The following is an 18,325-nucleotide window of genomic DNA, read 5'->3' on the forward strand; positions in this document are numbered from 1 at the left end:
CTCTTTCGAAACACCTCTTTCCCAGACTTTTGACATTTTCAAGACAAGATTTCGAAAGAGAGAGGGAGAGAGAGAGAGAGAGAGAGAGAGAGAATAAAAAAGCCAGCCGACCGCCTGACTTGTTTTGCCCGGAATAAAATCCTGCAAACACAGTGTCCGGATTCTCCAGCAGGATTTCCGTGCGGCCGGGGCAGGGCTGATCCCAGGTTCGGAGCCGAGGCTGGAGTCTGGCCTCCGTCCCCGCCCGGAGACATGCTGCCCGTAGCCCCCCAGCCTCACGCCGCCGGCTTCGCCGAGGCGCTACAGAGGGGAGATGCCGAGGCGTGCGCTCGCTGGCTCCACCGTGACCGCGCTCCGCTCAGCGCCAGAGGTACCGCAGCAGCAGCAGCAGTCACAGCGGCCAACAGTAGGGCTGTCGGGTTGACAAGAGCCCCACCACCCCCGCTCTTACTCTGCCTTACATGGCACGCACCCTCACGCACAAAGCCTACACACCCTCACGCACACCCTCACGCACAAGACCTACACACGCACACTCACGTACACCCTCACGCACACACACACCCTCACAGAAAACCTACACACACACCCTCACGCACAAAACCTACACACACACACCCCCTCACGCACACCCTCACACACAAAACCTACACACACACACCCTCATACACACAAAACCTACACACACACACACCCTCACGCACACCCTCACGCACAAAGCCTACACACCCTCACGCACACCCTCACGCACAAAGCCTACACACCCTCACGCACACCCTCACGCACAAAGCCTACACATCCTCACGTACACCCTCACGTACACCCTCACGCACACCCTCACACACAAGACCTACACACGCACACTCACATACACCCTCACGCACACCCTCACACACAAGACCTACACACGCACACTCACATACACCCTCACGCACACCCTCACACACAAGACCTACACACGCACACACACATACACCCTCACGCACACCCTCACACACAAGACCTACACACGCACACACACATACACCCTCATGCACACACGCACCCTCACAGAAAACCTACACACACACACCCTCACGCACACCCTCACGCACAAAACCTACATACACACACCCCTCACGCACACCCTCACACACATAAACCTACACACACACACACACCCTCACACACAAAACCTACACACACACACACCCTCACGCACACCCTCACACACACAAAACCTACACACACACCCCCTCACGCACACCCTCACACACATAAAACCTACACACACACACCCTCACACACACAAAACCTACACACACACACCCCCTCACGCACACCCTCACACACAAAACCTACACACACACACACCCCTCACGCACACCCTCACGCACAAGACCTACACACGCATACTCACATACACCCTCATGCACACACGCACCCTCACAGAAAACCTACACACACACACCCTCACACACACAAAACCTACACACACACACACCCTCACGCACACCCTCACACACAAAACCTACACACACACACCCTCATACACACAAAACCTACACACACACCCCCTCACGCACACCCTCACACACAAAACCTACACACACACACATCCTCACGCACACCCTCACACACAAAACCTACACACACACACCCTCATACACACAAAACCTACACACACCCCCTCACGCACACCCTCACACACAAAACCTACACACACACACACCCCTCACGCACACCCTCACACACAAAACCTACGCACACACACCCTCACGCACACCCTCACACACACACACCCTCACGCACACCCTCACACACAAAACCTACGCACACACACACCCTCACGCACACTCACGCACACGCACACGCACACTCACGCACACGCACACTCACGCACACGCACACTCACGCACACACCCTCATGCACACAAAACCTATACACAAAACAAAGAAAAACATACATACAACAGCAACTTGCACTTATATAGCGTTCTCCATGCAGAGTAATATTTCAGAGCTCTTAACAGTGGTAGGGCCTGACTCCGAGCCAGGGGTGGGGGTTTGGGGGGGGGGAGACGGCCGTAAGCACGGTCGAAGAGGAAGGTCTTCAGGCGGGATTTGAAAAAGGGGAGAGTGGTGGGTGAAGGCGGAGGGATTGAGGGAGAGTGTTCCAGTGTTTCGGGGCTTAGTGGCTGAAAGCGCAACCTCCTATGGTGGGGCGGAGGGTGCGAGGGACGAGCAGGAGGGGGTGCCGGTCGATCAGAGGCACCAGGTAGTGGATTAGGGAATGAGGAGGTCAGAGAAGTAGGGATCCAAATACACATTCATACAAATACAAACACAAAACACACACATACAAACATGCAATTGGCTGCTGTGTTTCACCCTCAATACGTGAAGCGCTTTGAGATGTCACAACGAGGTGATAAAAGTCGCTCTATCAAATGCAAGAATTAATATTACACGCAAACACACACCCAAGTCAAACACGCGCACTTGCTCAGTTTGGCTTGTAAATCGTTTTCGCTAAAAAAAAAAACACCTATTGATGTGATGCCGTCGATTGCAAAGGATTGCGCGCTCATGTGGTGGAATTGTGAGATCAGCGCGGAGGTCTGGGCCTAAGGCAAAGCACATTTTAAACCCATTCTTTAAATAAATTAATGACTTGCGTTTTAGGAATACCCATTATTTTGACTTCCCTCCACCCCACCCACCAACTCCATAAGCAGGTTAATGACACATCAGCAAGTCCTGTCAAAACCCAATAGACAGTTTTAAATTCAGCGCCAAATTTGCCCACAAATCCCTGCATTCCACAATAAATCCTGTGAGGCGCTTTTGAGACATTTCCTGTGCTAAGTCGCGATACCCAATGCAAGGATTATTATCGTAAGAACATTTGCAATTTCTCCACAAGGTGGCAATGCTCTTTGCTTCTGAAGGACGTATCACAGGGGCAGGTGGGGAGAAAAGGGAGGAAAGAGAGTGGGGGGTGGGAGAAGGGTGGGTTAAAACATGAACTAATTCAATTTGCTATCCTCCAATTACATTAAACCGAGGTCCTGTCTGCTGTTCGGGCGCAGATTAGAGACCTTGTAACTGGTTTGACAAGAGATGAGAGTTTCTGTCGGTTTCCACAATCTTTTGACCCAGAGGCGAGGGTGACACCAATTGAACCAATCTGATGCACACTGCGAATCTAGCTCCGGAAAGGGTTAGCTATTAATAATAATCCTTTTTGTTTGATGTAGTGCCTTATCACGTCGTAATAAACTTGTAAAACATGTGCTTTGCAGGATTAATAATACTCTATAAGAGTTCCTTGCGTCTGCTGTGGCACTTCTCACGTCAGGAGGATGTCTCAAAGTGCTTCAGAGGGTTTGCTGTAAAGTGTAGTGACTGTGTTTTGTAGGTGAACGAGGTCGGGAACTGGAGAGACCAGAAGATTTTGTTTTCACACCGAGCGGTTGGGACGTGGAATGCCCTTTGCCGGAAGCGGTGGTTAAGGCAGCATCCACATTAGCTTTCCAAAGGGGATCTCGTTAGGTATCCAAACAGGAGTAAATTCCAGGGGTGTGGGGAAAGCGAGGGAATGGGGACTGGGAATGGGGGCTCGTTCGAAGATCCCCGTCGGCCCGAAAGGGACTGTAGCTTGTTATATGGTTGTGACGGTAACTACCTTCTTTGTGTTCCGATTCCCGAAGGCTGGAACGGGTTCACGCCCCTTCACCACGCCACCTACAGAGGGAACAAACAGCTGGCGTTCCTCTTCATTGACCACGGAGCAGACCTCAACGTGCCGAGCGACGCGGGAGAGACCCCCTTCCACTTTGCGTGCAGGCGAGTCCGTGTTTCGCTGCGCGTCGCGCCCCGTCGAAACCATCACGCTGAGTAGCTGTGTGTGTGTGGGGTGGGGGGGGGGGGGGAGGGAGGGGGAGGTTTCTCTGCTGTTTATCCAGTGGGGTGAAATGTCTTCAGAGTAGGACAGGATTGTCTGGAATAAATGCTCGGGGGAACACACGATAAGTAAAAGGCCTAACGTCTGGGCTCTGCATTGTCGGAGGTGCTACCGTTCACTCGTTGATGTGATAAGGCGCTATATCAAACACAAGGATCATTATTATGATTATTATTGTAAGAGCTTCACGGGTAATTGGTGTAAAACGTGCAAACAACATAAGCGGTTTGCGCGCGTTATGTCTCACGAGGAACGCATCAGGAGGTCCCTTTTCGTGGGGTCTTTAACGTCCACCTAAGACGGCATCTTCGACAATGCAGCACCGAGCGTCAGTCTCGACCGCGAGCTCAACTCCCAATGCGGGGCGCGAACCCGCAACCTGACGCTGATTTATACAGTAAATTTGCACAGGTTTACGCCCCACGTTTATACACACACACACACGCACAGTCGTGCAGCCGGTGAACACACCACCCGGGGATTGGACGGGATATGCGGAATGAATGCAGCATCCACAGAAGAATAAGATGGCGAAAGTATTTATTCGGTTGTAGATTTTGACGCACGTTTCAAAGAACGAAAGGCTTCCTTGAGCTCAAACTCTTTGTTCGGCTTCTCGTTGAAATTGCGGTTTGGTTTGGTTTGGGGTGAAGGTACGGCTGTAAAACTTCCAGCGTGAACAGGGAGAGAGAGAACAGCAGCACCGGACCCTGACTCGGCCAGTGTTTACTTCGCTGCCGCTGATAGGAAGCTGAGCCCCGTTGAAAGCAGAAGCCGAGGCAAGACTGCAAGTGGGCGGCAACGTAAAGTTTCTGGTTGCTCAGCCCGCCTGCCTGCCTGCAGAAAAGCCCTGATGGGTTACAAAGAGGCTTCTCCGTTCTTAAACGCAGGGCGAAGCCAAGGCAGGAGCCTTGACCAAATCCGCAAACTGTTCATCCTGAGCCTTAAGGCGCTTTATGTATAAATAAATGCAGTCGGTTCGTGAGAGAGAGCGTTGATCGATTTTTATCTGCGGGGCGGGGGGCGGGGGATTATTATCTTTATACTCCATCCTCCCCTCTCCCTCCTCCACCTGTTGATGTTTTCAGGCGTGGGCAACTGCACATCATTCACCGGATGGTGAAGGAAGGAGCTAACGTGCTGGCTCTGGATGACCAGGGGAAGTCTGCGCTGCATCACGCCGTGTGTGGTGGGAGCATGTGAGTACTCGGGGCCGGCCCGGATCGGGCAGTTATATGCAGGACCGCGTGTATTGCGCAGCATGCGGGAACACGTGTGTCACGTGTGGGACCTTGTATGTTCAACCGTGTGTACATTGCAGCATATTGCGCAATGTGGGCATCAGACACAGATTCAAAAGTAGGCAAGAACGTGGAGGGCCTTAAAAGTGAGGACGAGGATCTTGAACTCAATCCTCTGGGGGATGGGGAGCGAATAACATAAGGACAAATTCAGCCTAACAGGAATAATAATAATAATAATAATCCTTGCATTTGATACAGCGCCTTACCATGCCTTCGAGGCGTCTCAAAGCGCTTCACAGTCTATACTGTCAAGTGAATTGACTCTTTGTTTGGTGGGTGAAACGCGGCAGCCAATTGCGCACAGCAGCGTCCCACAAACAGTCGTGGATTGAGTGACCAAATTATTTTTGGATTGTTATTTTTTAAAATTTCTGAGTACATTTATATCCCAGAATTTGTGAAGCTGCGTACAACTGCGGTATAAATTAATCGAGTCCGGTCTACAACAATAATAATATTATTAAGAAGAAGAAGAAAGTCCATATGGAGTTGGACCCCCAAAAATAAGTCACATCTCTAGAGAAAGAAAATCACCGATGTCTCTGGTGGTGGTGGGGGGGAAGGAGAAAAATGTTGAACAGCACAAAACCTAATCTGCGGTGTTAGTAACTGGACAAAATCAATGACAACGTTACCTGTCATCAGGCAAAGTTCATTTCACTTTTCAAGCACAATTAATCGATACATTCTGTACACAGAAGATGATACTGTCGCATGTGGCCCTCGGGTAACCTTGTGGTAAAGGCAGGATATTGGCAGAAAAACTGAACAGACCAGAAGGTTTCCGGTTGGATTCCGCTCTGTGCCGCACAAACTAAGCCAGGGTGGTCCAACAGGCGGCCCCGTAGGTGATTTTATACGGACAGCGACCATTTCCAACACTCCAACAGGCTCCCCTCCCTCCCTTCCTGGCAAACGTCCTTTCAAGTGCAGCGGCAGTCAAAAAACATAACTTTCTACTGTGCCAGCGATGAAGGTTCCATCGTGAAATGACTCCGGATCACTGTTCGATTCCTGTGGGAGTGTTGTGTTTACAGCGCAGAGAAACATAGCAATTTACAGCGACAAGAAGTCAGTTAATATGAGCTCAGAGATTGGAGCTATCCACTCGAACTCCCTGCCCGCTCCCCGTACACTTTTGATATTCTTGCCTGTTTATTCCCTGCTCCGCCACCTGCCGCCTCTGCACAGGTGGCTCCAGCCTCCTGCTTGTCCCTCGTCCCTTCTGTTCCACCATCGGCAGCCGTGCTTTCAGCCACTACGCCCCCGAAACTTTGAAACTCTCTCCCTCAATCCCTCCGCCTTGCCTCTCTCTCCTTCTCCTTTTATCAGATCGCACCTGAAAGCCTACCTCACCACCCCTCCCTCCCGACTTGACGTCACAGCAGGAACCCACTAAACATTAAATCAATCAATCAATCAATCATTCCATTTAAAACATTAAAAATGTAATTAAAACATTAAACAATAAAATGAATGAATGAAACTAAACGTTAAACAGCAGTTTAAGCAAACGTTTGTCAAGGCCAGTCCAGTTCAGTCTCACGCTCACATCTGACCCTTGCCTCCCGATGTCGTCCCTTGTTGACAGAGCCACCATCCGCTATCTGGAGGAAATGGGCCGCTTCAGTTTCCGTGACACCGACAAACTCCAGTTGACTCCCCTGCACATGGCAACGATAACGGGCAACGATAACGTAGTGAAGTATCTGCTGAGAGAGGCGGTGAGTGAGAACTTTACCCTCGATGGGAGGACATTGCTACGTGCAAATCAGCAGCCGAGTTCAACCGAGACACGCAGTCATTGCGCTTTTACAGTAAATCCCGTGAAGCGCTTTGAGACATCCTCCCAACGTGAAAAGCACCGTATCAAACGCAAGGATGATGACGATGATTATTATTATTATTATTAAATATTGCAGCCCATCAAGTAATAACCTGCAAATCTAATCTGGATATTTTAATATACAGAATAATTCTTCTTTTTAAATCAAGAAATAATGCAAGTAGATCCAATGCAAGTATCGCTGTTTTTTAGCAGCGTCCCAGACTAACGCCATGTGCTTTGCAGAGATGCCCGGCGACAGCCACTGATGCCTTGGGTATGACTCCCATGCACACAGCCGCTCACACAGGAGCTTCAACCATATGCCTGCTCTTTATGAGGGTCGGTGGTTTCTCAGTGCTCCACGTGCGGAATAAGGACGGACGCACGCCAATAGATCTCGCAAACCAAGGAAGTACCTACAGGTGTGTTTCACGGCCGTTCGACAAGATTAGTGCTGGTTGACGTTCAGTGTGTGGCAGCGTCTCCCTCGCCACTGTGTGTGTCACTCGCAGAACGCGCAGTCGAAACTACTTTACGGTGTACGCTGTGAAGCGCTGTGAGAGGCGCTCTTATCAAATCCAGGGATTATTATGGTTATTATCCCAGGCAGGTCAGGGCAAAACCTTGGGCAAGTTTCCTTACTCCACACGCCTAATAATAATCCCTCCAAAAACAAACACAATAATAAACTGGTCATTTTCAATCTGCAGTGCGCAATTGGATGCCGCGTTTCGCCCACAAATATCCGGTCAATTCACTTTACAGCATATTCTGTGAAGCGCTTTGAGACGTCGAGAAGACGTGAAAAGCGCTATATCAAATGCAAGGATTATTATTATTATTAATATTATTATTTTGCGATTTTGTGAACCAAGGGAGAGGAGAAAGGAGAAACACAGCGCCACCTAGTGATTATTATTATACTGACAATAATAATAATCCCAGCATTTGGTACAACGCCTTATCACATCTTCGAAATGTCTCAAAGCGCTTCACGGAAGATACTGTCAAATGAACTGCCTGTGTATTGTGGGTAAAACCCGGCAGCCAATTGTGCACAGCAATGCCCCCCAAACAGTCATGGACTGAGTCACCAATTTATTATTATTATTATTTTATTTTTGAAGGGATTATTACCCCCCAGAAAAGCGATCTCCCAATCAATTAGCAACCGAGTTCTTACTTACTGCTGGGTAAACAGAGGTGTGTGGAGTGAGGAAACTTGCCCAACGTTTCACTGCAGGGAATCGAACCCAGGTCCTCTCGTTTACGAGGTGAGTGCTCTAACCACTGAGCTACAGGACTCCACAGGGAGAGAGTGTTCAAGATCTCCCCTCAAAATAGAAGGGAGTTTCTCCCGGTGTCCTGGCCAACAAAACCCCCCAGATAGAGTTGGTCATTCAGTTTATGCCTGATGGTAGGACGTTGCTGTGTGCAAATCAACAGCCGAGTCCACGTGGTTAAACCAAGAACACGTTGGGATAGATTTGGGATTTTCACAGAGAAAGTTCTCAGAAGGAGGGCAAGAACAACAAGGGACCACAAGGGGGTAGGAGAAGCAATGGTCTGTTCTGGTTCACTGCTACCACCCGACTCCCTTCTCTCCGTCTTGTGCTGATCAGGGCCATCAACATCATGTTCTTGGCCCCAATGTCAAGGCTGAATGTAGAAATGTCGACTCCCTCAATATACTTCTCTGTTCAGACACGGAGCAGTGAGTAGGCAACGCACTGAACAGAGATCTGACTGAATGGTTAAGAATCTTGAACTTGAACTGAAAGAGCAGAAGCGAGAACGGGAACAGATCTTGCCCCAAAATAGAAGGGAGTTTTTCCTGAAGTCCTGGCCAACAATCCCCCATAGATAGAGTTGGTTGTTCACTTTATGCTTGATGGTAGGACATCGCTGTGTGCAAATCGGCAGCCAAGTTCCCCGACAGGTACACAGTCACTACACTTTACGGTAAATCCTGTGAAGCGCTTCGAGGCATCCTCCCGGCATGAAAGGCGCTTTATCAAAAGCAAGGATTATTATTATTGTTGTTACTACAGCGTTCAGAGTTCGCCCACTGAGCAGCGAGTTAAAGCAAGAAATCTGTGTGCGGATGTTTTTTTTTTACCTCTGACTGTTCACAGCCACATGTTTCTTACAGGCACAAGGAGACGGCAAAACTTTTAAATAAGTTCAGTAAGAAACCACAGAACAGGAAGCCTGAGGAGCCCATTGGTAATGCTTTTTGTTTTAATGGTCGAGTTAATGCATGCCAGAAGCATTCAACTATTGGCTTGTATCTATGTCCTGGCCAACAATACCCCAGCTTTGAGGTTGTTTGCGGGACATTGCTGTGCACGTTATCGTCCGCTGTGTTCGCCTACAATGTACACAGTCACTACACTTGGCAGTAATTTTGTGTGAAGCGTTTTGAGACAATAAGGCGCTATGTCAGATGCGAAGATGAGTATTCACCGCTATTTCACTTTTTGGTTAGTCGGCAATAAGCAAGTGAGAACGGGAAGGACTTGCCTAAGTCAGTCCCAGTGGTTCAAGTGGACTTGTGTTCAGGTGGATGTCAAAGATCCCTTATCATTATTGGAAACGAGAAGGGAGTTTCTCTCTTCCAGTGTCCTGGCCAACAAGCCCCAAGTAAAATTGATCACTCACTCCAAGGCTGTTTGTGGGACGCTGCTGTGTGCAATTGGTTGCTGTGTTTTGCCCACAAAATACACAAGTCGATTCGCTTTACAGTATATTCTCTGAAGCGCTTTGAGACATCTTGACGTGGTAAACTGCTATATCAGAAATGCAAGCATTATTATAATGGGGAACAAACCAGCGAGTGCTGTTGTCTGGCAGAGTCATTCTTCCAGCTACCTCAGTGGGGCAGCAATGTAACAGCACAGAATCTCACTTGACTGTGTCTCGAAGAGCAAAATTCCTCAAAACAAGTGCGTGTCTCTTCTCCCACCCTACCTCCCTCCCCCCACCGGTGAAAATTGATCATCACAGATCACACATTTATCCCAGATGCTCCACCACCATCAATGGGCCTTGATTTTCCACAAAGCCAGCAACTGAACAGGGTTCAAGGGAGTGTTGTATTTGTCAGCTGGGCGTCTGACACAGAGCAATTAATTCTTAACCCAGCGACTTGATTAAGAATATCCGGACCAGACACTGTTCCACCTACACATGGAAATTTCCCTGCGCCTCGAACAGAATACGCACTTCAGACACAGGATCCCTTACACTGTTGTTTTGCTCACAAAATACACAGCCAATCCACTTTACAATACATTCTGTGAAGCGCTTTCAGACATCTCAACCATGTGATAAGGCACTAATTCAAATGCAAGGATTATTATTATTAATAATAATCTTATGATACTGTTGCTGTATCTGACGGCTCCAATGTTTGCAGGTCTGTACTATGGCTCCCTGCTTTTCCCTGGCATCTCCAGTTCACTTGTGTTTCTGCTGGCCAGCTACTTTGGAAACTACGGTGGGATCTTCAGTGCACTTTCCTTCGCCTTTCTGGCTAAGACAGTGTTCTTTCAGTACCACCGAACCTCCACTTTATCCAGGTAAGTGTCTCGCTCTGCGCAGGTAGCTCAGGGTCGGTGCGAGCATTGTATCCTGCAGTACCATACAGACACTTTCTAATGCACTTCGCATATAATACGGGGAGACACTGAGCCACGTGAGACCCTGGAAGGATCCTGTTTATAGCGCTTTGAGATGTCTCGAAGACGTGATAAAGTGCTATACCAAATGCAAGGATTATTATTATTGTTTACAGAGGAACTTTGAAGCTTTTTATAACCTGTGTCTATGTTTAGTGTGTTTGGTTGCACCTGATAAAACCGGACCATCTCTTTGTTACAACTTCATAACTTTGTGGAGTCCTGTAGCGTAGTGGTTAGCGCCTCGCCTCGCAAGCGAGAGCACCCGGGGTTAGATTCTCAGGCAGGGCAAAACCTAGGGCAAGTTTCCATACTCCACACGCCTCTTTTTACCTAGCAGTAAGCAGGAACCCAGTTGCTTTCTGGGGTAACAATCCCTCAAAAACAAATTGGTAACTCGATCCGCAACTGTGGGACACTGCTATGCTTAATTGGCTGCCGTGTTTCATCAACAAAATACACAGTCAATCCACTTTACAACAACAGCAACAACTTGCAGTTATATTGCGGCCTTCATGCTGGGAAGCATCGCGGAGCGCTTAACCGTGGAGGATCCTGAAAATGTACAATATATTCAATGAAGCACTTTGAGACGTCTCAACAAAGTGATAAGATGCTATATCAAATGCAAGGATTATTATAACGGAATAATCTATCGGTGTAAGATGGATCTCGAATAACAACCTAACACAAAGGTGGGATTTCAGTTGAATACATCGTTCCAAAGGACGTCACCTCTGGCTATGCGTCTCTCTCTCTCTTCAGTACCGCACCGGACTGGCAGCTTAAACTGTGAGCTCTGAGTCCTAATGCGGGTCTCGATGAACAGCCGGACATCGTTCTGAGCCGGTGGCAAGATTGCTTGTGTAGAAGCTGGAACTGGCAGAACTAAGTAAAGCGAGTTAGCCAACACAACACAGGGCTGAACTTGGGCAGTGACCCCTTGTTACAGTCAGTGCATTGAGACCGGACGCCGCTTAGGGAGCGGTTCCTCATTTCAATTAAAACAAAAAAGATGTGCCGAGACATTACTGTCACCCTCAGGGGTTAGAGAGATCAGTTACCAACTCGACTGTTTGCTCCCAGCTCCTCCTCCCCAATGCAGCCTGTAGGCCATCCAGAACACAGCAGCCCGTGTCCTCTCCCACCCCAGGCTCCGCAACCCAACCCCCTCCCCCTCCCCCGGCTCCACTGGCTCCCCATCTCCCAGCAGATCGAATTCAGGATCTCTCGCCCTCGTGTTCAGATCCCTCCGTGGCCTTGGGCCATCCCTCCCTCTGCGACCATCAGCGTGGTGCTTTCAGTCACACAGTTTCCACAGCTTCCTCCCTATCCCTAGCCTGTGCGAATTGCATTGATGCCGATGCGACAGATGCTACAACAAGTGTTATCGCATGTCCTAATGCAACAATCACACTCCACTATTTATGTGTTCTCTTTTGTTGCAGGTTACCCAACCCCATCTACCTGGGGACCTTTGCTTCTGGCATCTTCCACTCTTTGTACTGCTTCTATTCTAAGATCCTCCCAGATATCCTTCAGCGCATTGTATTTACCAGATTGCAGGCTAACGCAGTGTTGTGTGGAGGTTGCTGCATTGTTGGAGGTGCCGTCCTTCAGATGAGAGATTAAACCAAGGACCCATCTGCCTATTCAGGTGTTCCCCGTGGCAGGGTTCAAAGAGAGAAGGCAGTTTCTCCTGGTGTCCTGGCCAACAAATCCCCCAGATAAAGACTGGTCACTAACTTCAGGCTGTCTGTGGGACATTGCTGTGTGTAAAATTTTGCTGCCGCATTCGCCTACCTTGGTGATTGGACATTACAAACAATCCTATGAAGCTTTTTGAGGTATCCTCCTCACTTAATAGGCGCTTCATCTATAGCACCTCTCATGTGGGAGTTAGGAGAGCGATCGAAGAGGAGGCGTCTTGAGACAAGCCTTGAAGGAAACATGGGAAGGTGCAAGGCAAAGGGAGTGTGGGGTGGAGTTGCAGAGGGTGGGGGCAGAGAGGCTGAAGGCTCGTCCGGCGAGGGTAGGGCGGGCCAGACAGGTGACGTGGACCAGCCCAGAGCCTGCTGAGCGGGGGGAGAAGACCGGTCAAATATGGCGTTAGCAGGTCACAGAGATAGGAGTAAAACACGCACAAGTCTTACCTATATAAATCATATAACCACCTAAGTCGTACACTCACCCGAGTCCCATTCAGTTTTCTATCAAAACCACTTAATTTCTTTGAACAACTCGTATCAATCGCTTCCTAACTTGTAACTCCACTCCCCTGTCCTCCATTACTCCAGCACTGATCGGCTGCACTGAATTAAGGGAAATGACGTCCGTACCCGTCATTACTCGCGCAGAATGACTCAATTTCTCGCCGTTCCGTCGCTCGCGGGCAAGTGCGCACGCGGCGAGGGGTCGAGACGCATCACTGAACCGTGGGAAACGAGGTCTCGAGGCGTCGGCGCACGTGCGTTTAGCGGCGGCATTAATTCGCGCCGATCGTTGATTAAATCGGATTTTCTACGATTTAAGCAGTTTGTCTGCCTCTTGGACTCGGCACGGGTCACGTCAAGTGATACGAATTCCGTGAGTAATCGACCGCGAGGTCGTGTTTGAGGCCGAGAGTTTGGAAACAACCTTAACTGTTGCTACAGTTGTGGCCAGCAAGTCTACTGCTCTTCGCTATGACGGGGCTGGCCTCTCTCCTGCTCTGGATGTTGAAGGAACTGTTAACCAGGGACCCCGGCCGAATGGAGAAATCCGACTGTGAGCCCACGTACTCGACTGTCACTGAGCTAGTTGAAGCGAATCAAAACCCTTCTAGTTTCTGCATCTACTGTGAGGTAAGTTGATGCATTGCAAAGACACGTACGTGAGTGCAACAATAACAACGACTTGCATTTGTCTAGCGCCCTTCACTCAGGATGCGTCCCAGAGCACACTTTGTTAGACGTGTAGTTGAAAGCAAAGGTACTGAGCAGCCTTAAGGGCAGAGAAGAGGGGGACAGAGATAGAGAAAGTGAGTGAGAGAGAGAGTTCTGAAGTTGCCATCCTTTGAATACATCTGAGGTCCCGGCTGTCAAGTTTTAGCACCAATCAAAAAGAGAAGGGAGTTACAATTGTCCACAATTGCCATATAAAACTGGGGATGAAACTGCCCATTCATTTCATAGCTGTTTGTGGTATAATTGTCTGGCGTGATCGCCAACATAATAGAGGGTCACTGCACTTTACAGTAAGCCCTGTATCAAGCGCAAGGATTATTATTATTATTGCATTGAATCGTGTACCGGGATTAACTTGCTTTGTTTTCCCGCTGCCTGCGGCCCTACAATCAGGCCAGTTTTGGCTGATTAAAATGAAATTTAGACAGCGGCAGCTAATCAAGTTGGTTAGTGTGGAGTCCTGTAGCTCAGTGGTTAGAGCATTCGTCTCACAAGCGAGAGGACCCAGGTTCGATTCCTGAGCAGGGCGAAACCTTAGGCAAGTTCCCAGTTCCCTTTCTCCACACGCCTCTGTTTACCTAGCAGTTAAGTAGGAACCCGGTTGTTAGTCAATTGGCAGATGGTTTTCAAAAAAAGAATTTAGTGTCTCAATCCACGACTGTTTGTGGGACACTGCTGTGCGCAATTGGCTGCCGTGTTTCGCCCACAAAATTCACAGTCAATTCACTTTACACTATATTCTGTGAAACGCTTTGAGACGTCTCAACGACGTGATAAGGCGCTGTATGAAACGTAAGGACTATTATGATGATATTATTATAATCTGCTGACAAGGAGGTTTGAGTTTGGTGCAGACTGGCTCTGCATTTCACAGGGAGCGGAGTCTGGAAAGGGAAACCACATCACCTCCCTTCACTGGTTTTTCGTGGGGCCTGACTGAGATCGGCAGTCACTGAGCTCATGGTTCACTGCTAACAAATGGGCCGCTCAGTGTTGTGCTGAGGCATTCACTAGAGATGGGAAACGAAAGAAGCTGAAATCAGAAAGTAGCAGTCGATGGCTGCAGTGGTCCGAAACAGAGAGCTGACCCCACTGTGCGGCTGGGTAGCCTTGTAATAAGATCAGGCGTGCAACCAAAATTGCTCAGATTTTACGCCCTTGCCTTCTGGAATATCCTCTCTCTACTCCTCTGTTTCGCCCACTCTTTATCTGTCTTCAAATCTCGCCTGTTATCCTTTAGTAATACCACCCCACCCTGGTCCGCTCCATCAATGTTAACAGCAAGTGTGCAGTCCCTAGTGGTTAGAGTGCTCGCCTCGCAAGTGAGAGGACCTGAGTTTGATTCCCAGTAGGCGGCGAAACCTTAGGCAAGTTCCATTACTCCACATCGCTCTTGTTTACCGAGCAGGAAAAATAGGAACTTGGTCGTTAGTTGATTGGCGGATCAGTTTCCGGGAGTAATATCTTCAAATAAAAAAAGTGGTCACTCATTCCACGGCTGCTTGTGGGATACTGCTCTGCCAGTTGGCTGCCACGTTTCGCCCACAAAGTACACAGTCACTCCACTTCACAGTAAATCCTGTGAAGCGCTTTGAGAGGTCCCTCTGATGTGAAAGGCGCTGCGTCAAACACTAATGATAATAATAGAAATAATACAATCATTGCACCTTATCACATTGTCGAGACGGGTCAAAGCAGTTCACAGGATTAGACTGTAAAGTGGATCGACTGTGTATTCTGTGGGCGAAAATGCGAGGATAACTGGAATTGGGGATTGCGCACAATTGAGGGAATTCAGTCTGAATTTGGAAGCTGGTCCTTGGAAGAACAGCGAGGTTTTTGTTGTTTTACCACCATCCCTGGTGAGCCGCAAATCATGTCCCAGGCACATAACAGGCCACCAGATTGGCAACAACAACTTGCATTTATACAGAACTTCACACGGGGTAGCAGAGGGGATGGGGAAGTGGGGGCTTTACCCGCAGTACATGTTCCCTTCACGTTGTTCCCTTTTAGATCATCCAGCCCGAGGGAGCCAAGCACTGCAAGCTGTGTGAATCGTGCATGGTGAACTTCGACCACCACTGCCTTTTCCTGATGACCTGCGTGGCCAAAAGCAACCGCCGCCTCTTTGTCTTCTTCATCATGGAGGTGCTCCTCACCCACCTGGTCTTCGCCGCCTCTGCCCTCTACTCCCTGTGGCTGCGCTACGGCCTGGAGCTGGAGGTTGTGTCGGCCGTGCTGGAGGTGGAGGCCTGGGTCCTGGGACTCGCCCTCATGAACCTGGCCACCGCCGTGTGGGAGATGGTGCTTCTCAAGGACCAGCTGGACACCATCTCCATCTGCTCCACCACCACCTTCAGGGATAAGACTGGTGCCGCCTCCTGCACGTGGGAACGTCGCTGCAAAAATGTCTTTCCTTTCTCCTGGCCGGGAAGGGTCTGCAGAACAAATTCCGTGGCGGATTTTAAGCTGAGGCAGCAGCCATTGTTCGTTGGGTCCTGCCTGGAGCAGCGAAGAAACGAGTAGCGATCGATACGAGCTGGTAGCCATTTACCTGGGATTTCTTCACCGACACAAATCCTTTTTGCCAATCTCCGAGTTGTGAGCTTTTTGGTCTATGCGTAGTTCCGCTCCCCAAGGGAAGAAAGGCAGTGAGCAGAGCGAGATGAAAGGGGAAGAGGTTAGACAGTGGGTTTGTACGGAAGGACTTGTTCATTTAAAGTTTTGTTCAATCAAGTTTCCACAAGATCTTCACATGCATCTCCTGTCTGCTCTCCGAGCACGGCTGTTCTATACCTACTGAGGTCTACGTGTTGTTCAACGTAGGCACGACACAAACGTGTCAGTAAACGTGTCAGAATGCAGCACACGAGAGTGTCTGTAAATGCGGTGTGATTGCCTCAGTGCACAGAACAAAACCCTAACTGCAGACTTTTTGGACAGGTTCAACAAGAAGCCACGTGGCGTAGGAAAGCACAAATAGCGACCACACTCTGGTTTCAGAAAATAGGGAAGCAGTGAGCTGAAGTGAGAGTTAGGTTGTTTTTAAGCAAATGCTAAAATCAGCTGATAAGGCCTAAAATATCTCGGCTGATCGCTGTTTTCGGAGGAGACTCTGCGATTTTGCGGAGACCACAATTTAGATTTATGCAACACCTTCGAGACACTTAGGAGGCCGCCTTAGAGGGCTTGACAGGGATGAAGTTTTAGCCTCGGTGTTTAGCTTTGGGGGAAGTGAGGCGATCACTAAACCACAAGGGCCAAACGTTGATCAAAAACTCTGTCTTAAGCATGTGGAGCTTTTTTTTTCATGCTTTGTGACAACTCATAGCCTTTTTTTAAACTCACTTCATCTAATGATCTTGACACCATCGTGTTGTGCCTACTGTTGCACCTCAGTAGGTTTAGAAGTGCAGGTTTTATCCCTTTCCTCCAAAATGGTGTGGGTGTGCGTGTGTTTGTGTGTGTGGGGGGGGGGGGGCGGGGAAGGGGTTAGTAAACTTGCAGAGAGTGGGGTAGCTCTGATTTCTTTGCAATCTGCCACAAGTTTCACTCACACGGCACCTCGCGTTGTAGGAGACTACAGGAGACGGCTTTAGAAAGAACCGGGTGGGAGGTGGGAATGGGGGTGTGGTGAGGGGTTGGTGGGAGCAAATGTGGTCAAAGAAGGTTTTTAAGACGGATTTTTGAAAGCGGAGGAAAGAGCGACATTGAGGGGTTTTGGAAGAGAATTCAGTGGTGGTGGGGGGGGGGGAGAGAATGGTTGAAAACACAGTGGGGGGTGGGGGGGGCGGAAATGAAATAATAATAATAATCTCTGCATTTGATATAGCGCCTTGTCACGAGGTTGAGACGTCTCAAAGCGCTTCATGAAACGTACAGTCCCTTGTTAGCCACGCAGGCAAATCTACAATAGTAAGTTATCAGAAAGACAGGTGTAAATAGACCGCTCACTCAGCCGGTCAAATCCAGGCTACGTTACGCTCCATGTTGTCAGATACCGATATTGATATTAATGTGTGTAAAACCTGTCATTAAAGCTGCAAAATTACACAGACAAGTTCGCTGGAGTCTGGAACTTTCCTGACCTAAATTTGACTTGCAAGTGGCGGTTTTCACATCAGTCAGGTGTGAAGTGAGGTGTGATTGTGGTCAGGTGTGAATGGTTGGGGTGACCGGTGTGAAGTGTGAGCAGTCTCGGTCTGTCAGATCATTTTGCTTGAAAAAGGCAACGTCTCTCAGAATTGTGGAAAAATTCTGTCGATTCAATCCGGACCTGAAAGCAAACCGGCTCGATAACGACCGGTTATGTTGATATCATTTGGTGACCGACCGTAACAGACTGCCGGGACGGTTGGCTGAGGCCAGGGCACTGGAGTCATTTAAACGACCACGACAACAAATGACATTTGCATAGCGCCTTTCACGTCAGGAGGACGTCCCAAAGCGCTGGGCAAAAAAAGCGACTTGGTGTTGCGATCGGAGGTCGGCAGCGAGGGGCGGTCCGAACGGAGATCACAAGGGCCGAAGGGTCTTCTTCAACCCTCCCGCCCCTGTGGTCTCAAGCGACGGTGAGGAGGAAGGAGAAAGCACAGCGCCACCTTGTGGCTCTTAGGGAT

The 18,325-nt window shown here is 49.1% G+C and overlaps 1 protein-coding gene across 1 annotated transcript; it reads left to right on the forward strand.

Annotated features, from left to right (window-relative positions):
* The first annotated feature begins 200 nt into the window (after window positions 1–200).
* On the forward strand, window positions 201–17,453 carry si:ch211-223a10.1 (putative ZDHHC-type palmitoyltransferase 6). Its single transcript, XM_007904579.2, has 10 exons — window positions 201–370; window positions 3,693–3,828; window positions 5,035–5,145; window positions 6,842–6,974; window positions 7,322–7,500; window positions 9,231–9,304; window positions 10,497–10,659; window positions 12,207–12,289; window positions 13,411–13,601; window positions 15,720–17,453. Exons 1-10 carry the CDS (start codon window positions 253–255, stop codon window positions 16,230–16,232), a joined length of 1,701 nt encoding a protein of 566 aa, XP_007902770.2. The 5' UTR covers window positions 201–252; the 3' UTR covers window positions 16,233–17,453.
* Window positions 17,454–18,325: the final 872 nt, after the last annotated feature.

This window comes from Callorhinchus milii, unplaced genomic scaffold (genome assembly GCF_018977255.1).
Source record: "Callorhinchus milii isolate IMCB2004 unplaced genomic scaffold, IMCB_Cmil_1.0 Scaffold7, whole genome shotgun sequence".
Lineage (NCBI taxonomy): Eukaryota > Metazoa > Chordata > Chondrichthyes > Chimaeriformes > Callorhinchidae > Callorhinchus > Callorhinchus milii.